The following is a 24,348-nucleotide window of genomic DNA, read 5'->3' as shown; positions in this document are numbered from 1 at the left end:
CCTGCCATTGTTTTAACTGATTTGATGGTGTTACGATATCTTTCTTTATTCATTATATAATCGATTTGGTTTCTTACCACTTTTTCCGGGTTATCTGCTGGTGAGCGCCATGTATATAACCGTCTCCTAGACCTTGATCTCCCATTATTGCTCCAGCTCTTCCCTTGCCGACTTTTGACCTCTGTATCGACAATAATTGCTACTCCACTTCTATGCTGATTGTCAATGTTTTTCGAGTAATATAAGGTACCGGTTTCTGTCGAAAAGTATCCTGAGTTAGGCCACCATGTTTCGCTTACACCTAATATATTTATATTCATTCTTCTCATTTCTTGAAGGATGTTATGCATTTTACCAGGTTGATACATGCTTTTGACGTTCCACCTACCTATTTTTGCTTTTGGTAATTTTACTTTGTCTTGTTTCGATGTTTGACAAGAGTTTCGCCGGTTAACGAACTGGAAGTTATTGTCTGTTCCTCCCCTGTCGGATCTTGGGCTCCGATTCCCATGATCTGTTTCTTTTTTTTCTTTTAGTACTCATTGCCATGATAATTGTACTAGAGATATCCAATTGGATCTTTAATGCTGTGGTTTCTCCTTGACTTCTGCATCCTTATGTCGTTGACCATTTACTTGATTCATTCGTCTTCGGTGCCAATTTCTTATCGCCAGGACATAAGAGTGCCCTTCCACTTACCAACTCATCCGCCCGAAGCCGTTGGTCAGTAAGTGTGGAATGGCTTATACCAAAAACCTACACGTCCATTTTGTAAGTCATCCGGTTATTAATAATTCTTATAAACAGTTTTTATACTTGACTGAGCAACGGTACAGGTCTATAAATCATTAGGTCAAATTTGTCCCTTTTTTGTGTAGAAGTATTACTAGACTTTCGTTTCAGTTTTTAGTGATTTGGTATTAAGGAGACATCTATTAAATAGATCTGTTAGTATTATGATTGTTATTAATACTAGCTCTTTCATTAGTAATAATATCAGCAATATTATTGTGCTTCGTCAGCTGTTTAAGGGACTGTTTGCAGTTCCAAGCTGTTACTGACTGTCAGTGTCACCGATGAAGTTGGTTATAAGAGGTAATACATATTTTGGCCTAATTTGGAAGTTTTTTCAGCACATAAATCTATTGCTAATAGTTCTACTTGAAATATTATAAATTTTTCTCTACTATTTCTTTTTAATTTTCATTCTTGATTTCGTTTCATTTCTTAGAAGCGTCAGACTGAGGAAATCATTATAAAATTAAAATGTTATATGTTGTTGAGTTATATATTTAACAAAAAATTGTCTGAACAAACTTATAAAAAGTAAGTGCTTTAATAATTTTCTTAAAATCATCGTAATGTAGCTTTTTGAAGTAGTACCTAACATATATAAATATTTAAGAAAAATTATAAACTAAAGCTGGCCCTAGTATATCATCGATATAATTATATAATTCTACACACTTGCTTCGAGTATTTACATCATTGCTGCTACCCCATAGTATTACTCCGTCAATATTGGCGCTAGCTAGGACAGTAAATATGTTGAATACATCTGACTAAAAAATAAATATCAAAGTAAGTTTTATTTTATTATACAAATATATATAAAAATAGGCCACCCGAATAACAGAAAAAACGAGACTGATGAATAATCAACGGTTTCGTGTGAAACTAACGATAGTAACCACTTCAATAAATATTAAAGGAATATCTGTATCTAACTAAGATTTATTTATAAAAATAAAGTCATAGTAACCGTCTTTTGGGCCAGGATTGGCCCACTTTTAGCCTTCTGGAACAATAGTTAACTCTGACAGCTATCGCTAGACATTAAAAAGACAAAGATGCGCGATCCAAAACCACCGGCAAGTACGATTGTCAAGTGGTGTGATGCCTGGACTGTTGTGCCCCACCCCGCATACAACCTAGCACAGTGATTCCCAACCTGGGGGCGATCGCCCTCCGGGGGGCGGCTTGAGATATTCAAGGGGCGATAGAGCGAAGGGGGCGATAAGGGGGGCGTTTAGCATCCGGAAAACGAGAAATGGGTAATTGAGAAAAATAAGAAAAGAGAAGAAAAATACAATACTTTCGATCGGATATCCATAGGATAATAAAAAGTAAATATATGTATACCAATGCAGGTAATAATAACACAAACATCTCGTCTAGTCACAGAGAGCTATGAATCATATTACAATTTAATTCTATACATTATCGTTATAATTATACATTATAACGAATTCTGCATTCTCCTTTGATCGAGCTTTCGTATTGTGCGATCATCCGCTCAAAAGAGAAAGAGAGAGAAGTGAAATAAGAATGATGAGAAGTACGTTTGTCGGTTGTCGTCACTTCAAATGTGGACTCTTTCGTTCCCTAGTTTTGTAGTGTGGTATATAAAGTTGTTTTGTTTCAACTGACAGTCATTGTGTTCAGTGAATTGTTATTTTAATAAAGATACTGTGATTTATTTGTGAAACTGTTAAGTCTGTCTTTCAATTCGGACATAACCACTTATCTTATCGAACACAAGGCGTCACAATATTAGAATCATTATTAGTCACAATGTTAGAATTCGGACAGAGACGTCGACGCGTTGCAATATAATCATTTATTGAGAATTGCGAGATAGTGTTTTTATTCTTTGCCTTCTCAATAAGGTGTAATTAATTACTCTTTTGTTTTGCTCCCAAAATGTCAGCACCTAAAAAAAAGTGCCGGCAGTACTCAACGGAGTATTTAAAATATGGATTCATTGAATTGCCAGGAAATAAGAATCTACCATTGTGTCTCATTTGTGCAAAATCTTTGTCAAACGAAGCCGTGAAGCCGTCTGGGCTTATGGATCACTTGAAGAGGACGGTGAAGATGTTCTCTGCAACAAATTGAAAAGCAGAGAGTTTACTGTGCAACTTGACGAGAGTACCCTGAGAGCACAGCTTTGCTGCTGTCATATGTCCGATTCATTGACGACAATGGAGAAATGGCCGATGACAGGACGCCATCGGGGATTTATTGCACATCTGAAACAAGCAGTACCTGGAATTTTGTGTGTTCACTGCGTCATTCACAGAGAGCATTTGGCTGCCAAGAATTTGAGTGGGAGGTTACACGATTCTCTTCGACTTGTCATAGATGCGGTAAATAAAATTAAAGCAAAACCAAAGAATGATCGAATATTTCGTACACTTTGTGAAGAAAATGATGTGATATTTAATACATTACTACTACATACGGAAGTCCGCTGGCTTTCTAAAGGCAATTGCTTAAGGCGGTTCTTCAGTCTCATCGATACTGTTATTGAATTTCTTAATACTACTGACCCCACACTGAGTACATAACTACAAGAGAAGCGAAATGACATCGCTTATTTATCAGATTTTTTTCAAAAATTAAATGAAATGAACCTGCAACTACAGGGGAAGAACATAAATATGGCCAAAGCGAAGGGAGTAGTCGGAGCATTCATTGACAAACTATCTATTTTTGAAGAAAATATGCAGAGAAGAGATCTGACCAAATTCCCCAACTTGAAATCTTCTTGTGGTGATTCTGAGGATCTTCAAACATACTGCCTCCACCTTCAAACACTGAAAGAAGATCTGCAGTCCCGATTCCAAGATTTGACTAGTCTGAAAGTGCCAACTTGGTTTATCAATCCTTTCAGCGTGGAAGTTTCAACGGTATGTCCTTCTCTTCAAGAAAACTTAATTGATTTGAGACAAGATATTGAAATTGAAAGTTTGTTTCGGGAGTGTGGGTACGAAAGATTTTGGCCGCGGATAAAAGAAGTGTATCCAATCTTGTTGAATGCAATCAAATTATTATTATTGGCATTCCCCACTACATATCTAGTGGAGAAAGGTTTTAGTTCTGTGTGTATATTGAAAAACAGACAAAGAAATAGGCTCGACATAATAGAAAGAGGGGATTTGAGGTTGTTATTAAACAACATTGAGCCAGACATAAAGAGATTATGTGAGGGACACCAGGCCCAAGGAAGCCATTAACAATTCTTTTACACACATATAACCATTTATCATTTTACGAAATGTAAAAATAAATAAATATGGATACTTACCTTTTGTATAGACTTATTATTTGTTTCAATTTAATTGGGTGTTGGGGCGGGGGGGGGGGCGATTGTAGTATTCATAACTGGTGAAACTTGTCTAAGGGGGCGATCATGGGAAAAAGGTTGGGAACCACTGACCTAGCACAATCTAGCCTTCAAACTAGCACATGTAGCTTACGTTTTAAGTTTTAAAATTATGTATAAGGCTAAGAACAAAAATAAACCACTCTATTTTTAAAACTCATGGTAACCTTATGACGACGTAACCGTATAACGAATGGCCCTCGTATAATATAAGCTTACCTTTGTCAGAAATTTATTTGTATCTTGATATTTATACCAAAAGTAGATTATTATATTTTTCCTAATATTTAGGGTTTTCATTATTCTAAGGGACTCCTCTATTCTTCCCTCGATCATTTGTACTTTTTGAGTTGCAGTAAGTGATGAATTTCCTATATAAATGGATGGATAATAATTATCTGACAGTTGAAACAGCCATTTAAGTCTGCAACATAATTAATAATATAATCTTACAGTAAGTTAGTTGTAGATGAAAATTGATTTGGAAGAGAAAATACATAAGAATTTACGACAATATTAAAAAATCATGTCTGGTATTGAAATGAAAATTCCTACGATTATTCGAGATAAAATGTGACTATAACTCGTTTTTAAACTGGAGGAGTAATTCAAATTTACCGCGCTGTAATGCTTTTTGTAATTGATGCAACCGCAGGCAAGTTTACTCCAGTAAATTAGGAAACTTTGACACTATTGACCATTAACAGTTAAAATTCCTAGGATAATTAAGTTAAATGTGCGATTTTTTGTGTTTTCTGCGTTACTCCTTTAATTTGTAGGTTTTAAGTCAACGTTTATATAAACAAAGTTCTTTTTGGCGACGTATTAGTGTTATTAAACTAAAAATATTCAGTGAAAGTCCATTATCCTGGATTACCTGTAGTACACAAAATTTAAAGATATGCATAAATTATTTTCTTTGTAAAATATATTCGCGTGACGTGAGTGAGCTTAGTGAAATCGTAAACAATGCGAGCGGGTTTTCCAAATAGACTTGTACGTCGATAAACAGTGAATAAGACAATAGAATAGAAATATTTAGAAAATATAATTCTCCGTTAGTTCTTAAGAATTTGTAGAAACCGATTAGCATGTTAATAGTTTTTAGGAAATGTATAATTGTAGGTAAAATTGTTGTTTGTTATCTAAATGGTAGATGGGGATAAGTGTGACGAACTTTGATTGGAGGAGATTGAAAAAAGTGGGATAGGTATGTAGGAATGAGAGTTTAGCTAGATTTTTGAGGGAGAAAAGATAATCAGTTGTTTTTCCAAGGGTTCAAGGCGAACAGTCGTTGTTCTCTGGTGGTTCTCCATAGGTAGTAAGCAGTAGAAGTGAATGTTTGTGAGTTTTCTTGGAGTAAGTGTATCTGACGGAAGCTTATCCAGTAAAATATTGTAAGGTATATTATTCTACTTATATTCCAAGAGTCACTGTTCAGGACGGAAAGAGAGATTCAGTTTATCGAGAGGAGAGGAGGCTAGCATCATTTGAACGATACTTGCATTTGAAGATCATTAAAGACGATAGGTTCGCAATAATTTGTTGTAAGATTGCTGATTACCTAGGGGACTGCTAAGAATAGATAGTGTAGGCTACAAGGAACAAGGATTTGGACAACTCATCATCAGAGAGATAGTTTTTACCATTTGTCAGTTTTTCTTTATTAACAACACATTTTTTAACAATTGCTTTAGTAGAAAAGATAGGAATATTTTGATGAGGAGATTTAGAACAACAATTTTGACTTGAAATTTTAATTTACTTAAATAAATACCATTAATTTTTGAAGGTTCACGTACGTAGAACAAAATTTTGATAATCATTATATGAGATATTTTTTTATTGAAGATATTTGAGTGTGAATTTTTTTTCAATATATAATGTATCATATATTTGTTTATTATTCCGGTATTCTTTGGACCTTACCTATCATATGTAAAGCATAGATATTGAAGCACGAGTATAACCCTGAGATAAGAAAATTAAATAGTGTGATAGAATCATAATTGTATCATTTAAATAAGTTTAAATAATTAATTAATTAGCTAATTAATTGCTTGGCGCACCTCAGACTTTTAATATCACATTAATATATATATATATATATATATATATATATATATATATATATACATATTGATGGTACGATATATACCTACATTATATGTATGTACTATACGTCTCACGTCGTTTGATTTGATGTGTCATGCTAGTAAACCAGTATTGTAATTTTCAAAGAAGCAGAACTTCGTGGCATTATCAACTCAGATGAAACTGAGTACATTGCAGCAGCACAAACAGCTCAAGACTTAATCAATATCAAGGGTATACTGGGGAATTTTCATGTATATAATTGTCAAAAGAATTATTATAAGAAATATTATGGTGTGATAATAAAAGTACGATTTTAATGTCTAAGAGTAATGAAAATTCCAAAAGGGCAAAACATAGATATAAAAAAACATTTTTTAAAGGACTTAATTTTAGCTGATACTTTGACTAATAAACTGTTATTTGAATTGTAATATTATAAGGAATACCTATTGGAATTTTGTAACTACTTGGCAACACTAGTTCACAATGTCGTGAGTGATTCCGATTGTCAACTGTCAATTGTAAGTTTTAGTTCTTCTGTAGAATAAAGCAAATAAAACAAATTCTATGAGTCCTAGTAGGACGAAACATATATTTATAAAGTAAACAGCTACAATTTGACAGAAATGAATATTTACAAATGTTAGTTTGATTTATAAAAAATGAAACCGTAAAAATGTGATTAGGATTAGGGTACAGATGGCTTGCATTAGCATAATACGGAAATTCTATAAGACAGGAAACTATGTACAAGGAACAGACACATTAATAAAAAAGTACAAACACATAAAAATAGCATTAGAAAATGGAATTTAGTTTTGATTTTCACTCACTTTCTGACCATATATTTTGATTTATCACATCGAAGAATTTGACATCTTCGAGATGTATGAAATTTCTTAAAATAAAACAACATAATAATTAAGCAACATGTGTGTTTTACAAAATACTGAAAATTAAACTATAAACAAACTTATTGAAAGCATTACTGATAGGAGTACCAAGAAAAACTGAGTTGGGAGTTGGATAAGATTTAAATCGTAATGTAAGGTAAATTAACAAATCAGAAAAGAAAAAATTAAAAATAAGACCAAACAAACATAGACAACTATAAAAAATATCAAGAAATGAATGGGATTAGCTTGACTGTCAACATGTAGATTAGTAGTTAAAAAAGAAAAAATTAAAAATATGATCAAACAAACATAGAGAACTATAAACAATACCAAGAAATGAATAGCCTTTAATTGACTGTCAACATGTAGGTACATGTAAAAAACAATTGACGAAACATAAAACAAAAAGATGCGAAATATATGCTAGTTGCACTCATCACCTTTGAAATGCTTTTTGATTTTTGCTGATGTACATTCTAATCAAAAGATATCGAATTTTTACCGTCGAATTGATAGAAATTTTATTTAAAATTGATTTCGCGCGCGTAACAGACAGACATTCGACATCACCGGTCCCTTTAAGCGATATTTTTGAGACAACGGTTTATTCTACACAAAAATATTTGTGCGTATTTTTTGCGGTTTAAAATTAATATTCGTAGAAAAATTCAGCTTGTTCGTATTGTTACGAACATGCATACGGCGTGGCCCATGTAACGGTTGCATCTCGAAAGCGACTAGAAGCTTCCAGCGATATCGAGCGCGGGAGAGATCGACCCGTCAAAGAGGCGAATTAGAGGTGGACTACTCCAGAAAATTCTAGTATATAATAAGTTTTATATATATGCAACGCTGTTATGACTTGAGTTAGTTGATAAGACATTACCGAACTGTAAACTTATAAATAAATATATTTATATAAATTCGAACCGCTCGCGTCAGTGGCATTTTCGTCTCTGACGACTGGAGTAGGTATAAATCTTCTTCTTCAAGTGCCATCTCCGCGGCGGAGGTCGGCAATCATCATAGCTATTCGGACTTTCGAGACGGCTGCTCTGAAAAGTTCATTTGATGTACATCCGTACCACTCTCTCAGGTTGCGCAGCCATGACATTCTACGCCTCCCTATGCTTCTCTTTCCTTGTTCATCCTTCCCAGAACCTATTTGTTTGTGACGTGTTCTGTCCATGATATTGTCAGAATTCTTCTGTACACCCACAGCTCAAATGATTCCAGTTTTTTCATTGATGTCGCATTCAAGGTCCAAGATTCCATTCCATAAAATAAAGTCGAAAAAACATAGCACCTCGCCAAACTAACTCTTAGTTCCAGTTTTAAATCCCTGGTACATAGAACTCTTCTCATTTTGTTGAAATTTGCTCTAGCCTTTTCTATTCTTTCTAGGTATAAATAAATAAAATTATTTATAACTAAACTAAAGCATGTCTGGCATTTGATAACGCGTTTTTTACATGGCTCTATTGGATTTACGCCGGATTAAGAAAAATTAAGTCAAAAATTGCTTTATTAGAAGCCAAGAAAATATATTTTTTTACGTATAGGTACCGATTTTGATATTTGAAATTCAATTTCTTCAACCTAATTTTTTTGGTATTTTTCACGTGCAATACCGATGGTTTTTATTATTATACTATACTATGTTATAAATACCTTGGAGATATGAAAATATTTATCGAGAAAGAGTTCCGAAAGAAAAAGGTAATGGTAAAGATTACCATCCTATTGTTTGTAACTTGGTGTCAAATGCGGGTCAACTTTGACCAGTTGTATCTCAGGAACCACTACCTGTAATTCAAATTTTTTAATTCTTTTATAAGAAACGTCTCGCCAAGTCTTTTCCAACGCCATTTTCTAAATTTAATTTAAGCTAATAGTGGGGTGAAGTGAAAACAATCTAAAAGAAAATAAATGGATCTAGCATTAAAAATGTTAGAAAAACTGACTGCCAATGTAACAAAAATAACTATAGAAGTCCAAGAAATAAAAGGTGAACAGAACCAGTTTAGATAGGAGCTTAAACAACTATATGGATAAAATGGAAAAAGAAAAGGGCAGAAATATGGACTTAAGCAAAAAAGTAGCGAAAAGAGAACGAAAGAATTAAGAATAATCTGGTAATAACTGTCTTTGATCTAGATTCGGAAAATAAAAGATACTTAAAGATGGGGTGAATAAATTTTTTCAACATAAACTTAAAGTGTAGGGCAAAATTAAAGAAATAAGGAAAATAGGACTACAAAAGAGCATTATAGGATGAAAAATGGAAATTCAAGATGGCCGCTAACGCAACGGTTGGATTCAGTCGCGATTTTAAATTTACATTCCTATTGATCTCCCTAAAGGTTAGAATAATAAAATTTGGGACAGCTCGCCATGCAAAGTTGGGCCTTTTTTTTTTTCTAACCCGACTGAATTTTAACGAATATATTAGAGCTCATGTAAATATAGTAAATAAAATTTAATTTCAACGTTTAGTGTTGTATTCATGACATTGTATTTAGTGTTTTGCCGCTGTCATGCAGATTATAATTCCTCTCTTTTTCTTTGTCAAACCAAAAGATACCAAAAGATAAAAGATAATGTGTTGTATTCTAGATTTACTTATTTTAAAATCAGTCGACGAGTATCTGATAAGTATATTAAGATCTATGTTCTGTTAAAATGGCGTTACTGTAAATTTTTACCTATCGTTTTCTACCCTTACTTCTGAAGGACAAAGACTCTTCATGTTATTTGGAGACATATTGAAACAATAAGGGTACGCATAATAGCCCCAAGTAGCTTTAGGTCTCACTTTCTGGGCTAGTATTAACGTCCTAGCCATAAAAATTTTTGCCGCCTTCTCGAATCTCCTGGTAGCTTCTGTAGTCAATTGGCTTTGATTCCATAAAGGATGTTTCGATTTTTCTATGGAAATCGAGAGAGTTTTGTATTCTAGCAGGGTTCCAAAGTTCTGTCTGAAAATAGGCCTCCAACTTTCGAAGTCTATTATACCTATACCTAAAATAATCATTTTTCCATTAATACACTTATACAGCACTGAATCCACAAACAATTAAACAATTTATATCCGCATTAAATGTACAATGGTAGTATTAAAAAATTAAAAAAAAAGAATACCAAAATTGCTGCTTTCTTCACCTTTAAAATGCATTTTGTTTTGTCGATAGGACACTCTGATCAAAATATATCGAATTTTCACAGTCGAATTGATATAAATTTTATTTAAAATTGATTTCGCGCGCGTACCTGACATTGAAAATAACCGGTTGCTTCAAGTATTGCTTTTATACGACATATTATACATATTATATATATATATATATATACATATATATATATATATATATAATATATATATATATATATATATATATATATATATATATATATCTTAATATTGTTCTGAAGCTATTTTCTTGTGGCATTTTAAAGTAATTACTATTTAAATGGGAATAAGCCACAATTAAAGGTTAAAGTGCGTTTATTGACGTTTCAATTTCCACTTCGGAAATCGTTCTCAAAATACAAATAGTAAATTAAACAAATTTTGTTTTTTTTTGTTATTTAGTCAAAAATTCTTCTAATAATTTAATTTTATCTGACTCATTTTTATTGACAATTCAGACATACATTATAGATTTTAAAGTAGACGACTTTAAAATGATATTGTCAATATTGTTGAGTTGCGGTCCTGGGACGACTTTACTTATAAGATAGTTCATTCGATTACATGAAATCAACTTTAACTTGAGAATATCCGTCAGAAAAAATCATAAATTATGTTAAATGAGACCAAATGTGTCGCGAATTCCTCAGCAGAATGTAGTAGGATCTGGTTACCCATATTGAAAGAGGAAGTTATTAAAAGGAAAATACCAGTATTGGTAAATCAGTAACATATAGAGGACACATCATTTATGTTTTTTAAATAACAAACATATAAAATCAGAATTTGGTGTTTATTGAAGGTAAACTAAATGCATGAACAAATACTTACCATGTCGGAATAGTATTATGAGGTTTTTTTCCTTGTTTATCCCTCATAATTTACTATGGAATCACTAACAGGAGAATTTTACTGTCATCATGGCATATATTTGTATTTTTAAAGACGAATTACATGCTATGATGCTTTATTTTCTTTTATATGTTTAATATTATTTTTTTATACTAGTAAGATAATTTTCATATTGTAAATAATATTTCATTTCTCAAGTTATTATTTTCATTAATTTTTAAAAAAGTGACCAACATTTTGAAAGAAAAGTGACATAAGTCAAAATTTTCATCTTTTTTTCTTTGTTAAATCAGATATCATATTTTTTTTGATTTTGCTTCTTACACAATTAGAAACATTCACTTATCCATATTCATCGTTTTTGATTTGAAAATTTTAGCAATTAAAGTTTAAAACAGACATCTAAATTATGATCGAAAAAATCTATTTTTGTTTCTCCTGAAAAATGATGTTTTTTTACTTGTGACACTGTTCTTCCGGATGAGCGATATATATATATATATATATATATATATATATATATATATATATGTATATATATATATATATATATATATATATATATATATATATATATATATATATATTTCGACCAAAAAATAATTTATAAATACGTTCGAATTATCGGGTAAAGTGGTATGTAATGAAAATCTTTCTTTTTTCTGAGATACTCAATATTTCGCTATTTATTTAATAGCTTCCTCAGGAGTAAACTAAAACAATTTGAACATTACAAAAAATGGCGTACAAATACATTTTAAAAGACTCACAGAAATTAAAAGATTTCGCAAATAAAAACTTACATTGAAGTATTCGAAATATTGAATGTCAGGATTAAATTGTCTTAAGCACGTTCGTTACAGCTATACGATAAAAAATTAAAATTATTTCAAATGTAAAAATAAAAATAACTATAAAACAGACGTTAGAAGAATGATATAACTTTGATGAATTATTAATTATTAATTATTATTAATTATTATTTGTTATTATAACAAAGCTCACATTTTGGCACAGACTGATAACTACAAAAGTAGATTATTTCTTGAGATGTATTACATTAACAAAAATAAAAACACTTTAAATTATAAAACGGACACTGGACAGTTAAGTAACATATATTGTAACATATTGAACAAAATTTATAAATATTCAAAATAGCCAACATTCATCTTAATAACAACAAACCTTAATAATTCATCAAAGAAATATCATTCTTCTAACGTTTCTTTTTTTGCCCTGTAGGGGCAAAATTACGGCAGAAAATAGCGACAGTAGCAAAAGGGAAAAATATTCAAATCAAAAAATGGAATGTCGAAGGATTCAAAAGCGCAACAAAAAGACAAGATTACAGAAATGCTCTCCAAATAAAACTCAACCGAACTAGAGAGGAAGATACTGCAGAGAAGGAATGGAGACAATTAAAAACAATTATAACGGAGTCAGCAGAGGAAACTGTCGGAAAAGCCAAAAGGCAAAGAAATGCGGATTGGTATGATGATGAATGCAGAACTGCAGTAGAGGAAAAAAGGCAAGCTAGGCTTAACCAACTTCAAAGAAATACAAGAAATAGCAGTGAGATTTATAGCGAGAAAAGAATACAAGCGACTAGAATATGCAGAAGAAAGAAAAAACAAGTACAAGAAATCGTAAAGCATAACAACAGACGCGAAAGCAGAAAATTCTATAAATGCATAAAAGAAAGCACACAGTCATTTAGACCAAAACTAACGATATGCAAAGACAAGGACGGAGATCTACTAACAGAGAAGCAAAAAATTATAATGAGGTGGAAACAATATTTCGAAGAAAATCTAAATGCAGAGAACGAAAATGATCAGGACGAGACAATATATTATACGGCGGAGCCGCACATCGAAAATCCAAGTTATGAAGAAGTAGTTCAGATAATAAATAAACTAAAAAATAATAAAGCACCAGGAACGGACGGAATTTCGGCAGAATTATTAAAGCATGGAGGATCCGAACTCTGGGAAAGAATCCATTACCTAATAACATTAATACGGACGAAGGAGCAAATGCCAGAGGAATGGACAGTTGGCCTCATACAGCCAATATATAAAAAAGGAGATAAGAGGGAATGCCAGAATTATAGGCCAATTACATCGCTAAATGTAATATACAAAATTCTTTCTGGTATAATCTACAATAGATTATTAGAATACTCTGAAAATATAATTGGTGATTATCAAAATGGATTCAGACCAAATAGAGCCACTACAGATAACATATTCATACTAAGAACGATACAAGAAAAAGCTTATGAATACGACATGAACCTATATAATATGTATATAGACTTTAAACAAGCTTTTGATAGTGTGAAAAGAGACAAAATGCTGGAAGACCTTTGTAATCTAGGTATACCTAAGAAATACATCAGCCTCATAAAAATGACATTGCAGGGTTTAAAAGCCGCAGTCAGAGTAGATAGGGAACTGACTCCCTTGTTTAACATCAACATGGGAGTAAGACAGGGAGATGCCCTATCAACCATGCTATTCAACCTAGTTCTTGAGGCAGTCATCAGAAAAACCAATATAACCGGCCATATAAACACCAAATCAGTACAAATTACTGCATATGCAGACGATGTAGCCATCATTAGTAGGAATAAGCCACGACTAATGGAAGTGTTCAAACAAATTGATCCTGAAGCAAGAAAAAGAGGTCTCAAAATAAACGAAGCAAAAACGAAGTATATGACAGTCAAAAGAATAACTGACAATGAAAATAATATCACAATAGACAACTATACTATCGAACGAGTGGATGCCTTTACATATCTCGGCACATAAATCAATCAGAATAACTCCGTAAGTAGCGAAATTAATGCACGTATTTCCAGCGGGAATCGTACATACTAGGCCAATAAAAGATTGATGACATCGAAATTATTAGACAAAAGAACCAAAATGACTATCTACAGAACACTGATTAGACCCGTAGTAACCTATGGATGTGAAACTTGGGTAATGACGAAAAAAGATGAAGCCCAACTCAGGACATTCGAGAGAAAAATACTGAGGAAAGTATATGGCCCGGTACAAGAGGAAGATGGCACATGGAGAATCAGGAGAAACGACGAGGTTAATGAGTTAAATGAAGGTTATGACATTGTAAGATTTGTGAAAAGTCAAAGACTGTCATGGCTGGGACATGTGCAGAGACAAAACGATGCAAAAACAACAAAGAAAATGTTACAATGGAAGCCCATAGGAATGCGAAAAAAAGGAAGGCCCAGAACGAGATGGTTGGATGACGTGGAAGACGACCTGAAAACAATGAACATAATACAATGGAGAAGAAGGGCACAAGAGAGATCTGAATGGAAGGACATAGCCAGACAGGCAAAGACCCACCCTGGGTTATGATGCCAAAAGAAGAAGAAGAAGAAGAATGTTTCTTTTATTGTTATTTTTATTTTTACATTTGAAATAATTTTAATTTTTTATCGTATAGCTGTAACGAACGTGCTTAAGACAATTTAATCTTGACATTCAATATTTCGAATACTTCAATGTCAGTTTTTATTTACGAAATCTTTTAATTTCTGTGAGTGTTTTAAAATGTATTTGTACGCCATTTTTTGGAATGTTCAAATTGTTTTAGTTTACTCCTGAGGAAGCTATTAAATAAATAGCGAAATATTGAGTATCTCAGACAAAAGAAAGATTTTCATTACAGACCACTTTACCCGATAATTCGAACGTATTTATATATATATATATATATATATATATATATATATAAATATATATAAATATATATATATATATATATATATATATATATATATATAAATTATAAAATATTAAATCTTCTAGCGAAAGCTGCTATCCCTTTGTTGAATTAAATGGCCAAATATATGGCCTAGGAGGACAAATTCGTTAAACTTCCCGTGCTCGAATTGGTATCAATAATGTGTTAAGAATCATTTCGGCCTATCCCGGCCTCATCAGACACTTGGGCTGATACAAATTCAAACTCAGAAAGTCCAACGAATGTCTCCTAAAGCTTCACCACCGTAGTGGTTAGCGTGCAACGAAAAATAACCAATTCCTATAGGTATAATACTTAATTACTTTTAATAAAGCCTTTTTAAAATTTAAGTAACATACAACCACTTCACTCTAAGATGCATTATATAAAAAGATTTTGAATGTTGGCCCATTGGATAATACGGATACTATTTTTTATCATAAAACATACCTGAGAATCCTTTGTTCGGGATTAGCTGATTCAGAATATTCTCAAAAATACTTAAATGCAACGTCAAATTTCCCTGTTGAGGCACTCCACCATTTCTCAACAAAGTCGTATTGCTGTTCTTTAAAATTGCGGGAAAACTACCAGGATCATACAAAATGTTAATAAATTTTCCCCTAAACCTGTCATCTTCATTTTGAATTATTCCATATTTCTGGGCTAGCGTAGTAAAATTCAACTTATAAGTATCACATTGGAAGGTTGGAATGTTCCAGTATGCTTTTATTCGCTGTCTGCTGCTTTTCGCATGTAATGGGGGCTCCAGCCGAATATTTCTGCTAAAATATAAGACACAACAAATTGTAAAGTTGTATTTTAACAATGCACGACATAGCCAAATCTTTGTTAGAAACTGTAAGATTGGCATTTTGTAATTCTTTTGCCTACGTCATTTTAAAATGTTTATTTTTAATTTACTTTAATATTATTGCACTAGTTTTTAATCTTGGCACCATTTTCCGTCTGTTGCGTCACGGATTTCGAGTCTAACACTGGAAATAATCCAATTTTTATCATTTTTTTGCCGCTGCGTGTGAGTGAATTACAATAATTCTTCCGGATTTTCTTTTGTTTAAACTCGTCTAGACTATTGGAAAAACATCGATTAGTTCGTATTTTTAGGATATATTTGAATCAATGCCACATTCTTGGCAAAAATATAAGGTGCATCATATCTTGATTTTTATTGAAAAGATTATAATAATATGTAAAACTTTAATGTGTAAACAGTTTAGTTTCGGAATAATACATATTTCTAGCTCGAGGGATTTTGTAAAGTTTAAAATGTTGATTTAACGATATTTTATTGTTTTCTGTCACGCTATATTGATTTTACCATCATTATGATATGAGGCGGTTATAATAACAGTGGTGTATGTCAGTTTAACATCATTTTCAGAAACAGAAGCTTTTACTAAGATCACTTTAAATTCACTACAAACAAATCATATTAATTATCCCTTACATTGAGTTTATTAAGGCTACCTATATACTGGAACCAGAAAGCAGTAGTAAAGGTGAACGATATAGAAACAAATAATATACTGATTGCGAGAGGGGTTAGGCAAGGATGCGTCTTGTCTCCGACGCTTTTCAACGTGTACTCACAGGTCATATTCAGAAAAGCCTTATGGGAAAGAAAAGAGGGAATAAGAATTGGTGGAGAAATCATAAACACCATGAGATTTGCAGATGACACGGTAATTATGGCTGAGAGTATAGAAGAACTACAAACTTTACTAGATGCAATAAATAGTAAATGCATTCAAATGGGACTTGACATCAACACAGATTTAGACCAAATTTATGATAGTATCAAGGAGTCCAATAAATAATGAACAACTAACTCTTGGTGGACAGCAAATAGAGAGAGTGACAAAATATAAATATCTGGGAGCTTGCATCAACACAGAATTAGATCCAGACCAAGAGATCCGGGTACGAATAGAAATGCCAAGGGCAGCGTTCTTAAAATTCAAACAATTGTTCTGTGACAAAAATCTGAATACTGCGCTGAGACTTAGGTTTGTTGAATGTTACGTCTGGTCGCAACTATTGTACGGGGTAGAAACATGGACACTAAAAGCGCAAATAGTTAAAAAGATTGAAGCCTTTGAACTTTGGATATACCGGAGAATGTTGAGAATCCCATGGACTGCCAGGGTCACCAATGAGGAAGTGCTGAGAAGGATGGGTGGAGACAAAAAATTATTGAGAACGATAAAAGTACGCAAGACTGCATACCTTGGACACATACTAAGAAATAATAAATATAGTCTTCTGCAGGTCATCATGCAGGGTAGAGTCGATGGCAAAAAGGGAATAGGTAGAAAGAGGAAGTCATGGCTGCGAAATATTCGAGACTGGACAAACATGACTGTAGACGAATTATTCCACGTTGCAAAAGACAGAGAAGCTTTTATAAATGTGGTCGCCAACCTCCGTTAATGGGGACGGCATAGGAAGAAGATCCCTTACATATGTCAGTATCAGTAATGGGTACGTGAACCTCTTGATGGAGGTATATTGAACTAATTTATACAGAGATGATTTCGAAAAAGAATTGAAATGACTTAAAAAATTATAAAATAGTTTATTGGATAGAAAAAGATACAGAAAATCAAATCAATATCATTTATAAACAACATTGCACGATTTATGCACCAGGTTCATTACTCGCTGGAAACTCATTATCTGTCAGTGCTCCTGAATCACTAACGCGTGCAAGAGATTCATATGTAATAAGATTATTGAAATAACTATAATGTACAGGTTAGATAAGTGACAGTATAAGTCAGACATATCTCGTTTTTTTTTCAGAATAATCACTGGTCGAGGACTGTTATAAAGTCGGTCTTGTAGAATGTTTTTCAATAATCTCGGTCCTCCGTTTTTTGTGCTTGTCAGAATGCTTATGCTGAAAAAGTCATCATCATCATCATTGGCTTTTACAACTCTTCGTGAATTTTTGCCGCGTTTACTATTGCCTTTCATTGATTCCGATCCTGTGCTATTATTTCCCATGGCCTTACTTCTATCTCCAGGTCTTCCCTGACTGCGTCTTTCCACCTTTTTCTAGGCCTTCCTGTCGATCTTCTACCATCTGGTCTTTCCCAAAACACATTGCTAATCAGTCTGTCGTCATCACTCCGTACCACGTGGCCTGCCCATCTTAATCTATTGGCTTTTATGTATCTTACGATGTTTCCTTTCCCGAAGAGAGTCTCTATTTCATTGTTGTATCTGCTCCTCCATTCATTTGTCACGCTGTCCCTGCAAGGACCATATATAATTCGCAGGATTTTGCGTTCCCATACTAATAGCTTATTGATTTCTTTCTTTCTCAATGTCCATGTTTCACTTCCATATGTCACTGCTGGTCGTATTATGGTTTTGTACATTTGGATTTTGGCACGCCTTGAGAGAAGCTTTGACCTCATTAGATGTTGAATGGCAAAGAATGATTTATTCCCCGCCAGTATTCGTATTTCAACCTCCCGTTCTCCTGTGTTTTCACTGGTAATTGTTGCTCCTAGGTATTTGAATTCTTTGACCACCTCAAAATTATGATCGTTTATGGTAATGTTTTGTCTTATTCGCAGTTGTTCCTTTTTTGATACGACCATGTATTTAGTTTTTTATTCGTTTATTTTCAGGCCTACGCTTAGTGTTGCTTCTTCAAAGTTCGATACTATATCCTTAACTTCCAGTGTTGTCTGTGCTACTGCATCTACATCATCTGCAAATGCGAGAATAATCTTTGCTCCTCTGGCAGTTATGTCTGATTTGACTCTGGTATAGATTTTTCGCATTGCATATTCCAATGCTAGGTTAAATAGTAATGGGGGCAGCGGGTCTCCCTGTCTGAGTCCGGTGCTTATGCCGAAAGCCTTTGAAGTTTTGCCTCCTATTCTAACTTGTGCAAAGGAATTGTTGACACACATTTTTAAGCGATCTATAGAATCATATGCTTGTTTGAAATCTATGAAGATCTGGTGTACTTCTTTATTATATTCCCAATACTTTTCTAGCATTTGTCTGATAGTAAATATTTGGTCGATTGTTGATCTTCCAGGCCTAAAGCCACATTGACAATCGCCAATAATTTCCTCTGTATATGGCAGTAATCGTTTTAGTACAACTGAAGCTAATATCTTATATGTAATACCGATTAGTGAGATTCCCCTGTAGTTGCCACATGTATCCTTTCTGCCTTTTTTATGTATTGGCACGATAATACAGCCACTCCATTCTTTTGGCATTATTTCTTTTTGGTGGTTTTCTTTTCGGCCGTTTGGTACTCACAATTTGCTTTATTTCCATCCGCGTCTACCTGGACATTTAGAAGACTTTCAAAGTATTCAGCCCATCTTTCGATTATTTTATTTTCAGCTGTAATCATTTGCTCATTTTTATCTCTCACATAGTTCGGTGTTCTTTTATATGCACCTTTCTTATGTTGTCTTACTTCTTTGTAGAATTTTTTATTTTGCTTGCTTCTGTGTTCACGTTCTACTTTTTCAATTTGTTGTTGTAAATGTTGTCTCTTTTTTCTCCTTACTGTTCTTCTGGCTATGGCTCTCCCTCTATTGTATTCTTCACGCTTTTCATCCGTCGGGTTTGCTAGGTAGTCGATTCTTCTTTCGTTTGCTTCTTTTAAGGTATCTTCGCATTCTTCATCAAACCATTTATTTCTTTTTGCTTTTCTCTTCCGACCTATACACTTCTCTGCTGTTTCTGTAATGATCGTTTTAATGGAGTGCCATTTCTGGTCTATGTTTTCTCTTTCATTTTCTTTCGTTTCCAACACCTGGAATCTGTTTCTCAATTCTAGTTGGTATTGTCTCTTTCCCTCTTCTTCTTCCAATTTAGACACATTCCATCTTTCGATCTTCATCTGTTTGTCTGTTGTTTGTGTTGAGATTCTAGTTCTGAGCTTGGCCTTTACTCGCTGGAAAAGTCCCATTCTTTATTTAGTGTTTCTTTTTAATATAATTTAAAGTGTTTTCTGAAGTGAAGTTTTTGTGAGTGCTTTTTTGAGGTTGCAGGCGCTTTTAAAATCTCCGCTAACCATCTGTGAAGTGGAACGATTCATGTCTTCGTGACTTCATTACGATACCAATCGTTTGGGACATAAATTTCCTTTTCTCTGGAGTAATTCTCTATTGATTCAAAGTCTGCATCGTTGGGTAGGTATGAATGACCATTCACTATAAACTTTAGATCAGTTGAGTCGGCCTGATTGGTGTAACTAAGTACTATCTTTAATAAGGATAATGCAATGTTCCTCGTCGGTCAAGATAGATTTTCTGATTTTGTAGCTATCAAATTTACTACAGGTATGTGGTACATGGAAATGGAGATTAAATTCATTGTTAAATGTCCTACGATAATAATTGTCGATAAAAATAGGCAACAAAAAATCTGTCGCAACAGGAATTTCTTGTACAAATTATAGATAAGAGTGATTGCATAAGTTGTTGATAATAAATATTTACGGTTAGGATTTTTAGCTCTTGTGTAATGTGTCTGATATGCTGCGAAGTTATTGACATTTTGAATTAATTCACTATTTAAATTAATATCCGCCAATATTTTGCAGAATAAAATCTTTTTTATTAACGCAACCAAGGAGCTAACGAACTCGGTGAGGTCGTTGCAAGGGCAGCAAAGATGCGAAGTTTCTCGTGCCACTCTGAAATATAAGGTTGAAGGAATTACGCCACGACGTCGAAGAATGAGAGTGGATCTGGAACAAGAGAAGAAAAAATTGTAGTTCATCCAAGTTAGTGCCTTGGAATTCTCAGGAAATTACCATAACAGGTGAGACAAAATCAAGGAGTTAACTTTCTGATGGCACTTCAAATCGAACTTTAAGAAATATTGAAGAGAATATTCAAAAAACTTTTACAGTTTAGAGAGACTCAAGAATGGAATGGAGATAAAGAATATGTGTCACTTTTTTTGTCTTCAAAACAATTGTCTATGATAATAATCAGGCAAAATGTACTACATTATAAAACAAGGAAACAGAAGAGGAGAGAGAAGAAACTGAACAAGATGATGACCGCAAGAGTAAAGAAAATGATAAACAGAAAAAAACAGCTAGAAGAAATCCCCAACAATTCTGCAAATGAATATGACGTGACCATCACATCAGATGTACATATGACACCCGTCAAAAAATTACAGACTCAAGCACCGATCCCTTAAATTTAACATCATAGCATTCTTAATAATAATGTAATTCAGTCAACGTTTTACTTTCAAGGTTCCTCGACTTCACGTGACATTTTTCCACCAAGTACGTCACAAATTGACAACCCGTTAGTAAAGACGCAAACTCTTTCACCAAATGTTTCAGATTTATAATACCTTCACCTTCTAAAAAAGTTTTCTATTGGCCTGAGCTAAAACTACCGAAAGAAAAAAAAAAGCAAAAGAGGGAAAAATACCATCAGTGGCCTCCTCCAAACAGTGGCAGGAGTATCATCGGAAAAGGAAAAAGCTAAAATGGAGCATGAAGAGAAAAAGCAAAAAAGAGCCATAGAAAACAAGCTAGATTTGCACTATTGTTTCCATGCTATCCGGTCATGTGTTAGATTTCGTGCACTTTCCCATGTCAATCCTTTCTTCTCAACTTCTTTTCTGATTTCGTCTACCCACCTAACTCTTGGTCTTCCTCGTTTGTTTTTCCCTTGCATTCTCGTTTCAAACACTCGTTTTGTTAATCTTTCATTCGACATTCTACACACGTGCCCGAACCATCTTAGTTGTCCCTCTACTATTTTTTCGTTTATTGGTTCTAGTTTTAGGTTTTGTCTGATTGTTTCGTTTCGTATTTTGTCTGTCCTCTTTCTACTTACTATTTTCCTCAGGAACCTCATTTCCATAGCATTGACTCGAGATTTTTGTCTCCCAGTCAATGTCCATGACTCGCTATTATAGATGATTGTAGGTCTAACTACTGATTTAACGACTGCCGTTTTTACCTTCTCCGGTATTTCTTTTTTCCCCAAAAATGTTGTTTTCATAGTGTTAAATAAGCTTCCTGTTCGTCCCATTCTCTCATTTATTTCCATGTCTTGTTTACCGTTTGATTCAATTATTGCTCCTAGGTATTTAAAATGTTCCACTTGTTCTAGTTGTTTTCTGTTTAATTGTATTGCGTGTGTCTTTCTCTTATTTGAAATTATCATTGTTTTTGTTTTCTCTGTATTTATTTTCATATTTATGTTTGACAGTTCTTCTTCTAGGATTTCAAGGTTGTTCTGTAGGTCTTCTCTGTTTTCTGCTATCAAAACCATGTCGTCTGCAAATAGAAGCTCTGATAGTTGAGTCTGTTTCATTTGCCAGTATCCTAATGTTAGTTTTCTCATTCTTCTCTTGGCTTTCTTTATTGCTTCATCCAGTACCACTGAGAACAGCAGTGGGCTCAACACGCATCCCTGTTTGACGCCTTGACTTGTAGTAAATTCTTCGGATTCCTCGTTGTTGGTTCTCACCGTATTTGTATTATTATTGTACATATCCTTTATTACATCAAATCCTGTCAACTCCTCTTAATCTTAACTTGCAAATCTTAACCCCACCAGCCTTACACCTAACGGTAGAAAGGCTTAGGACTAAGTAAGTAAGAAAGCAAGCTAAAAAAGAAGAATGTGAACTACGCAAGCCCCTACACCAAATGTCTCAAATGTTATAATAGCTTCACCTTTTAAAAAAGTTCTGTAGCCTGAGTCTGAGCCAAAACTATCAAAAGGAAAAAACAGAAGAGGGAAAAATACCATCCGTGGCCTCTTCCAAACAGTGGCAGGAGTATCATGAGAACAAGGAAAAAGCTAAAATAGAACATGAAGAAAACAAGCCAAAAAGAGCCAAGCTAAAATGGGACATGAAGAGAACAAGGAAAAAAGAGCCATAGAAATACAAACTAAAAAAGAAGAACGTGAGCTAATAAAAATGAACAAAATAGAACAAAATGCAAGCACAAAAAGAACGTACGATATTTCCTCTGATTCAGAGTTTGATGATCGGTGGGTAGAATCAGGTGAAGATATTAGCGATATAAGTTTTAAATTGAGGAATGCAGTGAATAATTCTGAAAAAACTAAAGATACTTATAAAGAAGGGAACTATGTATTAGTTAAATTTCCAGGAGGAAAAAGAGTTCATAAATTCGTCTATGTTATTCAGGAAGTTATTTAAAAAACTGAAGCTGAAATAATAGCGAATATTTGCTGTAATATGGAAAGAACTTGCTTCAAATTAAATTCAGATGATGTAAGTGTCATCGATTTTAAACAAATAAGAGAACAGCTTGATTTCCCAAATAGAGCAAGCCATGAGATGGTAGTGGATAAAAATATTTCAGTGTCAACCACTAGATTATTTTGATAAGCACCGGTCACAACATTTGTTTTAGTATCAACTACAGAGACATCTGCAGCCCCATAGTTTTGATTATTTTCTGAATAATTTTCATTAACCTAATTATAAACATATTATTTTAAAAGTATCGAATTAGGCTAGGTTTTATTAAAGTTTTTATTTATTCAAATAAATAAGCCGTTTATATACAAAATTTGTATTTTTCTTATGGTACATTTACCTACCTTAATATAAATAACACTATAACCAAGTAGATGAAACAGAGGAAGTAGACGGTGATAAATAAACCGATTTTCTTTTTGATAAAAACTAATAGTGTAGGCATATTCTTACATTTAAAATTTATATTCGTTTTGTTATTGTCAAAAAGATCATAAGCCACATTTATTATTTTAATATTTTTTTTAATGCAGTTTTCTTTTGCGCCCTTTTATATATAAAAAAAATATATTTAATAATTTATTACGTAAGGAATAAAGGTAAACATTATAAAATACAAGAATCTGTTTTCAGGATTTTGTCAAAAACTTCAAACGTGAATTACCAAAAATGTTTCAAATGAGGTTTAGGTCTCTTATTGCCTCGACCTCGTGTATTATTCGTAATCCACAGGTATCAGCGAACATAATATTACTAACCTCGTAGGGACATCTTCTTTGGTGAATTGTATTAACAAGAACACTACAAAAACCACAGTTTTCGTCAATAATATGTCACCCATTTTTCTAGGATTTACAACCCATATTCAATGCACCGCCACCTATTTATATACAAATCGCAATTATCAGCTGCAAGACAATAAATATTTTTTTTATTCAAATTAGTACATGCAATAAGTACCTGGAACTTTATATACGATGCCGATTGAAATTAGAACAATAATTATTTGTGACACAATAGATAATTACGATAAATTGATTTTTATATTTACTTACTTTTTTTACTGCGCCTTCTTTGATCTTATT

The 24,348-nt window shown here is 33.2% G+C and overlaps 1 protein-coding gene across 2 annotated transcripts; it reads right to left on the bottom strand.

Annotated features, from left to right (window-relative positions):
- Window positions 1-1,257: 1,257 nt before the first annotated feature.
- On the bottom strand, window positions 1,258-24,152 carry LOC140444940 (hyaluronidase-like). Of its 2 annotated transcripts, XM_072536647.1 has the most exons (5): window positions 24,022-24,152; window positions 15,437-15,771; window positions 9,867-10,182; window positions 4,388-4,592; window positions 1,258-1,562 (listed from the first exon to the last, which is right to left on the bottom strand). In XM_072536647.1, exons 1-5 carry the CDS (start codon window positions 24,102-24,104, stop codon window positions 1,401-1,403), a joined length of 1,101 nt encoding a protein of 366 aa, XP_072392748.1. In that variant the 5' UTR covers window positions 24,105-24,152; the 3' UTR covers window positions 1,258-1,400. The 2 variants fall into 2 exon arrangements, with proteins under 2 accessions (XP_072392748.1, XP_072392747.1); XM_072536646.1 differs by lacking the exon at window positions 24,022-24,152 and having other exon boundaries at window positions 15,437-16,040.
- Window positions 24,153-24,348: the final 196 nt, after the last annotated feature.

Source organism: Diabrotica undecimpunctata, chromosome 7 (assembly GCF_040954645.1).
Source record: "Diabrotica undecimpunctata isolate CICGRU chromosome 7, icDiaUnde3, whole genome shotgun sequence".
Taxonomy (NCBI): Eukaryota; Metazoa; Arthropoda; class Insecta; order Coleoptera; family Chrysomelidae; genus Diabrotica; species Diabrotica undecimpunctata.
Note: the sequence above shows the minus strand (reverse complement) of the source record. Positions and strands in the feature narration are given on the sequence as shown.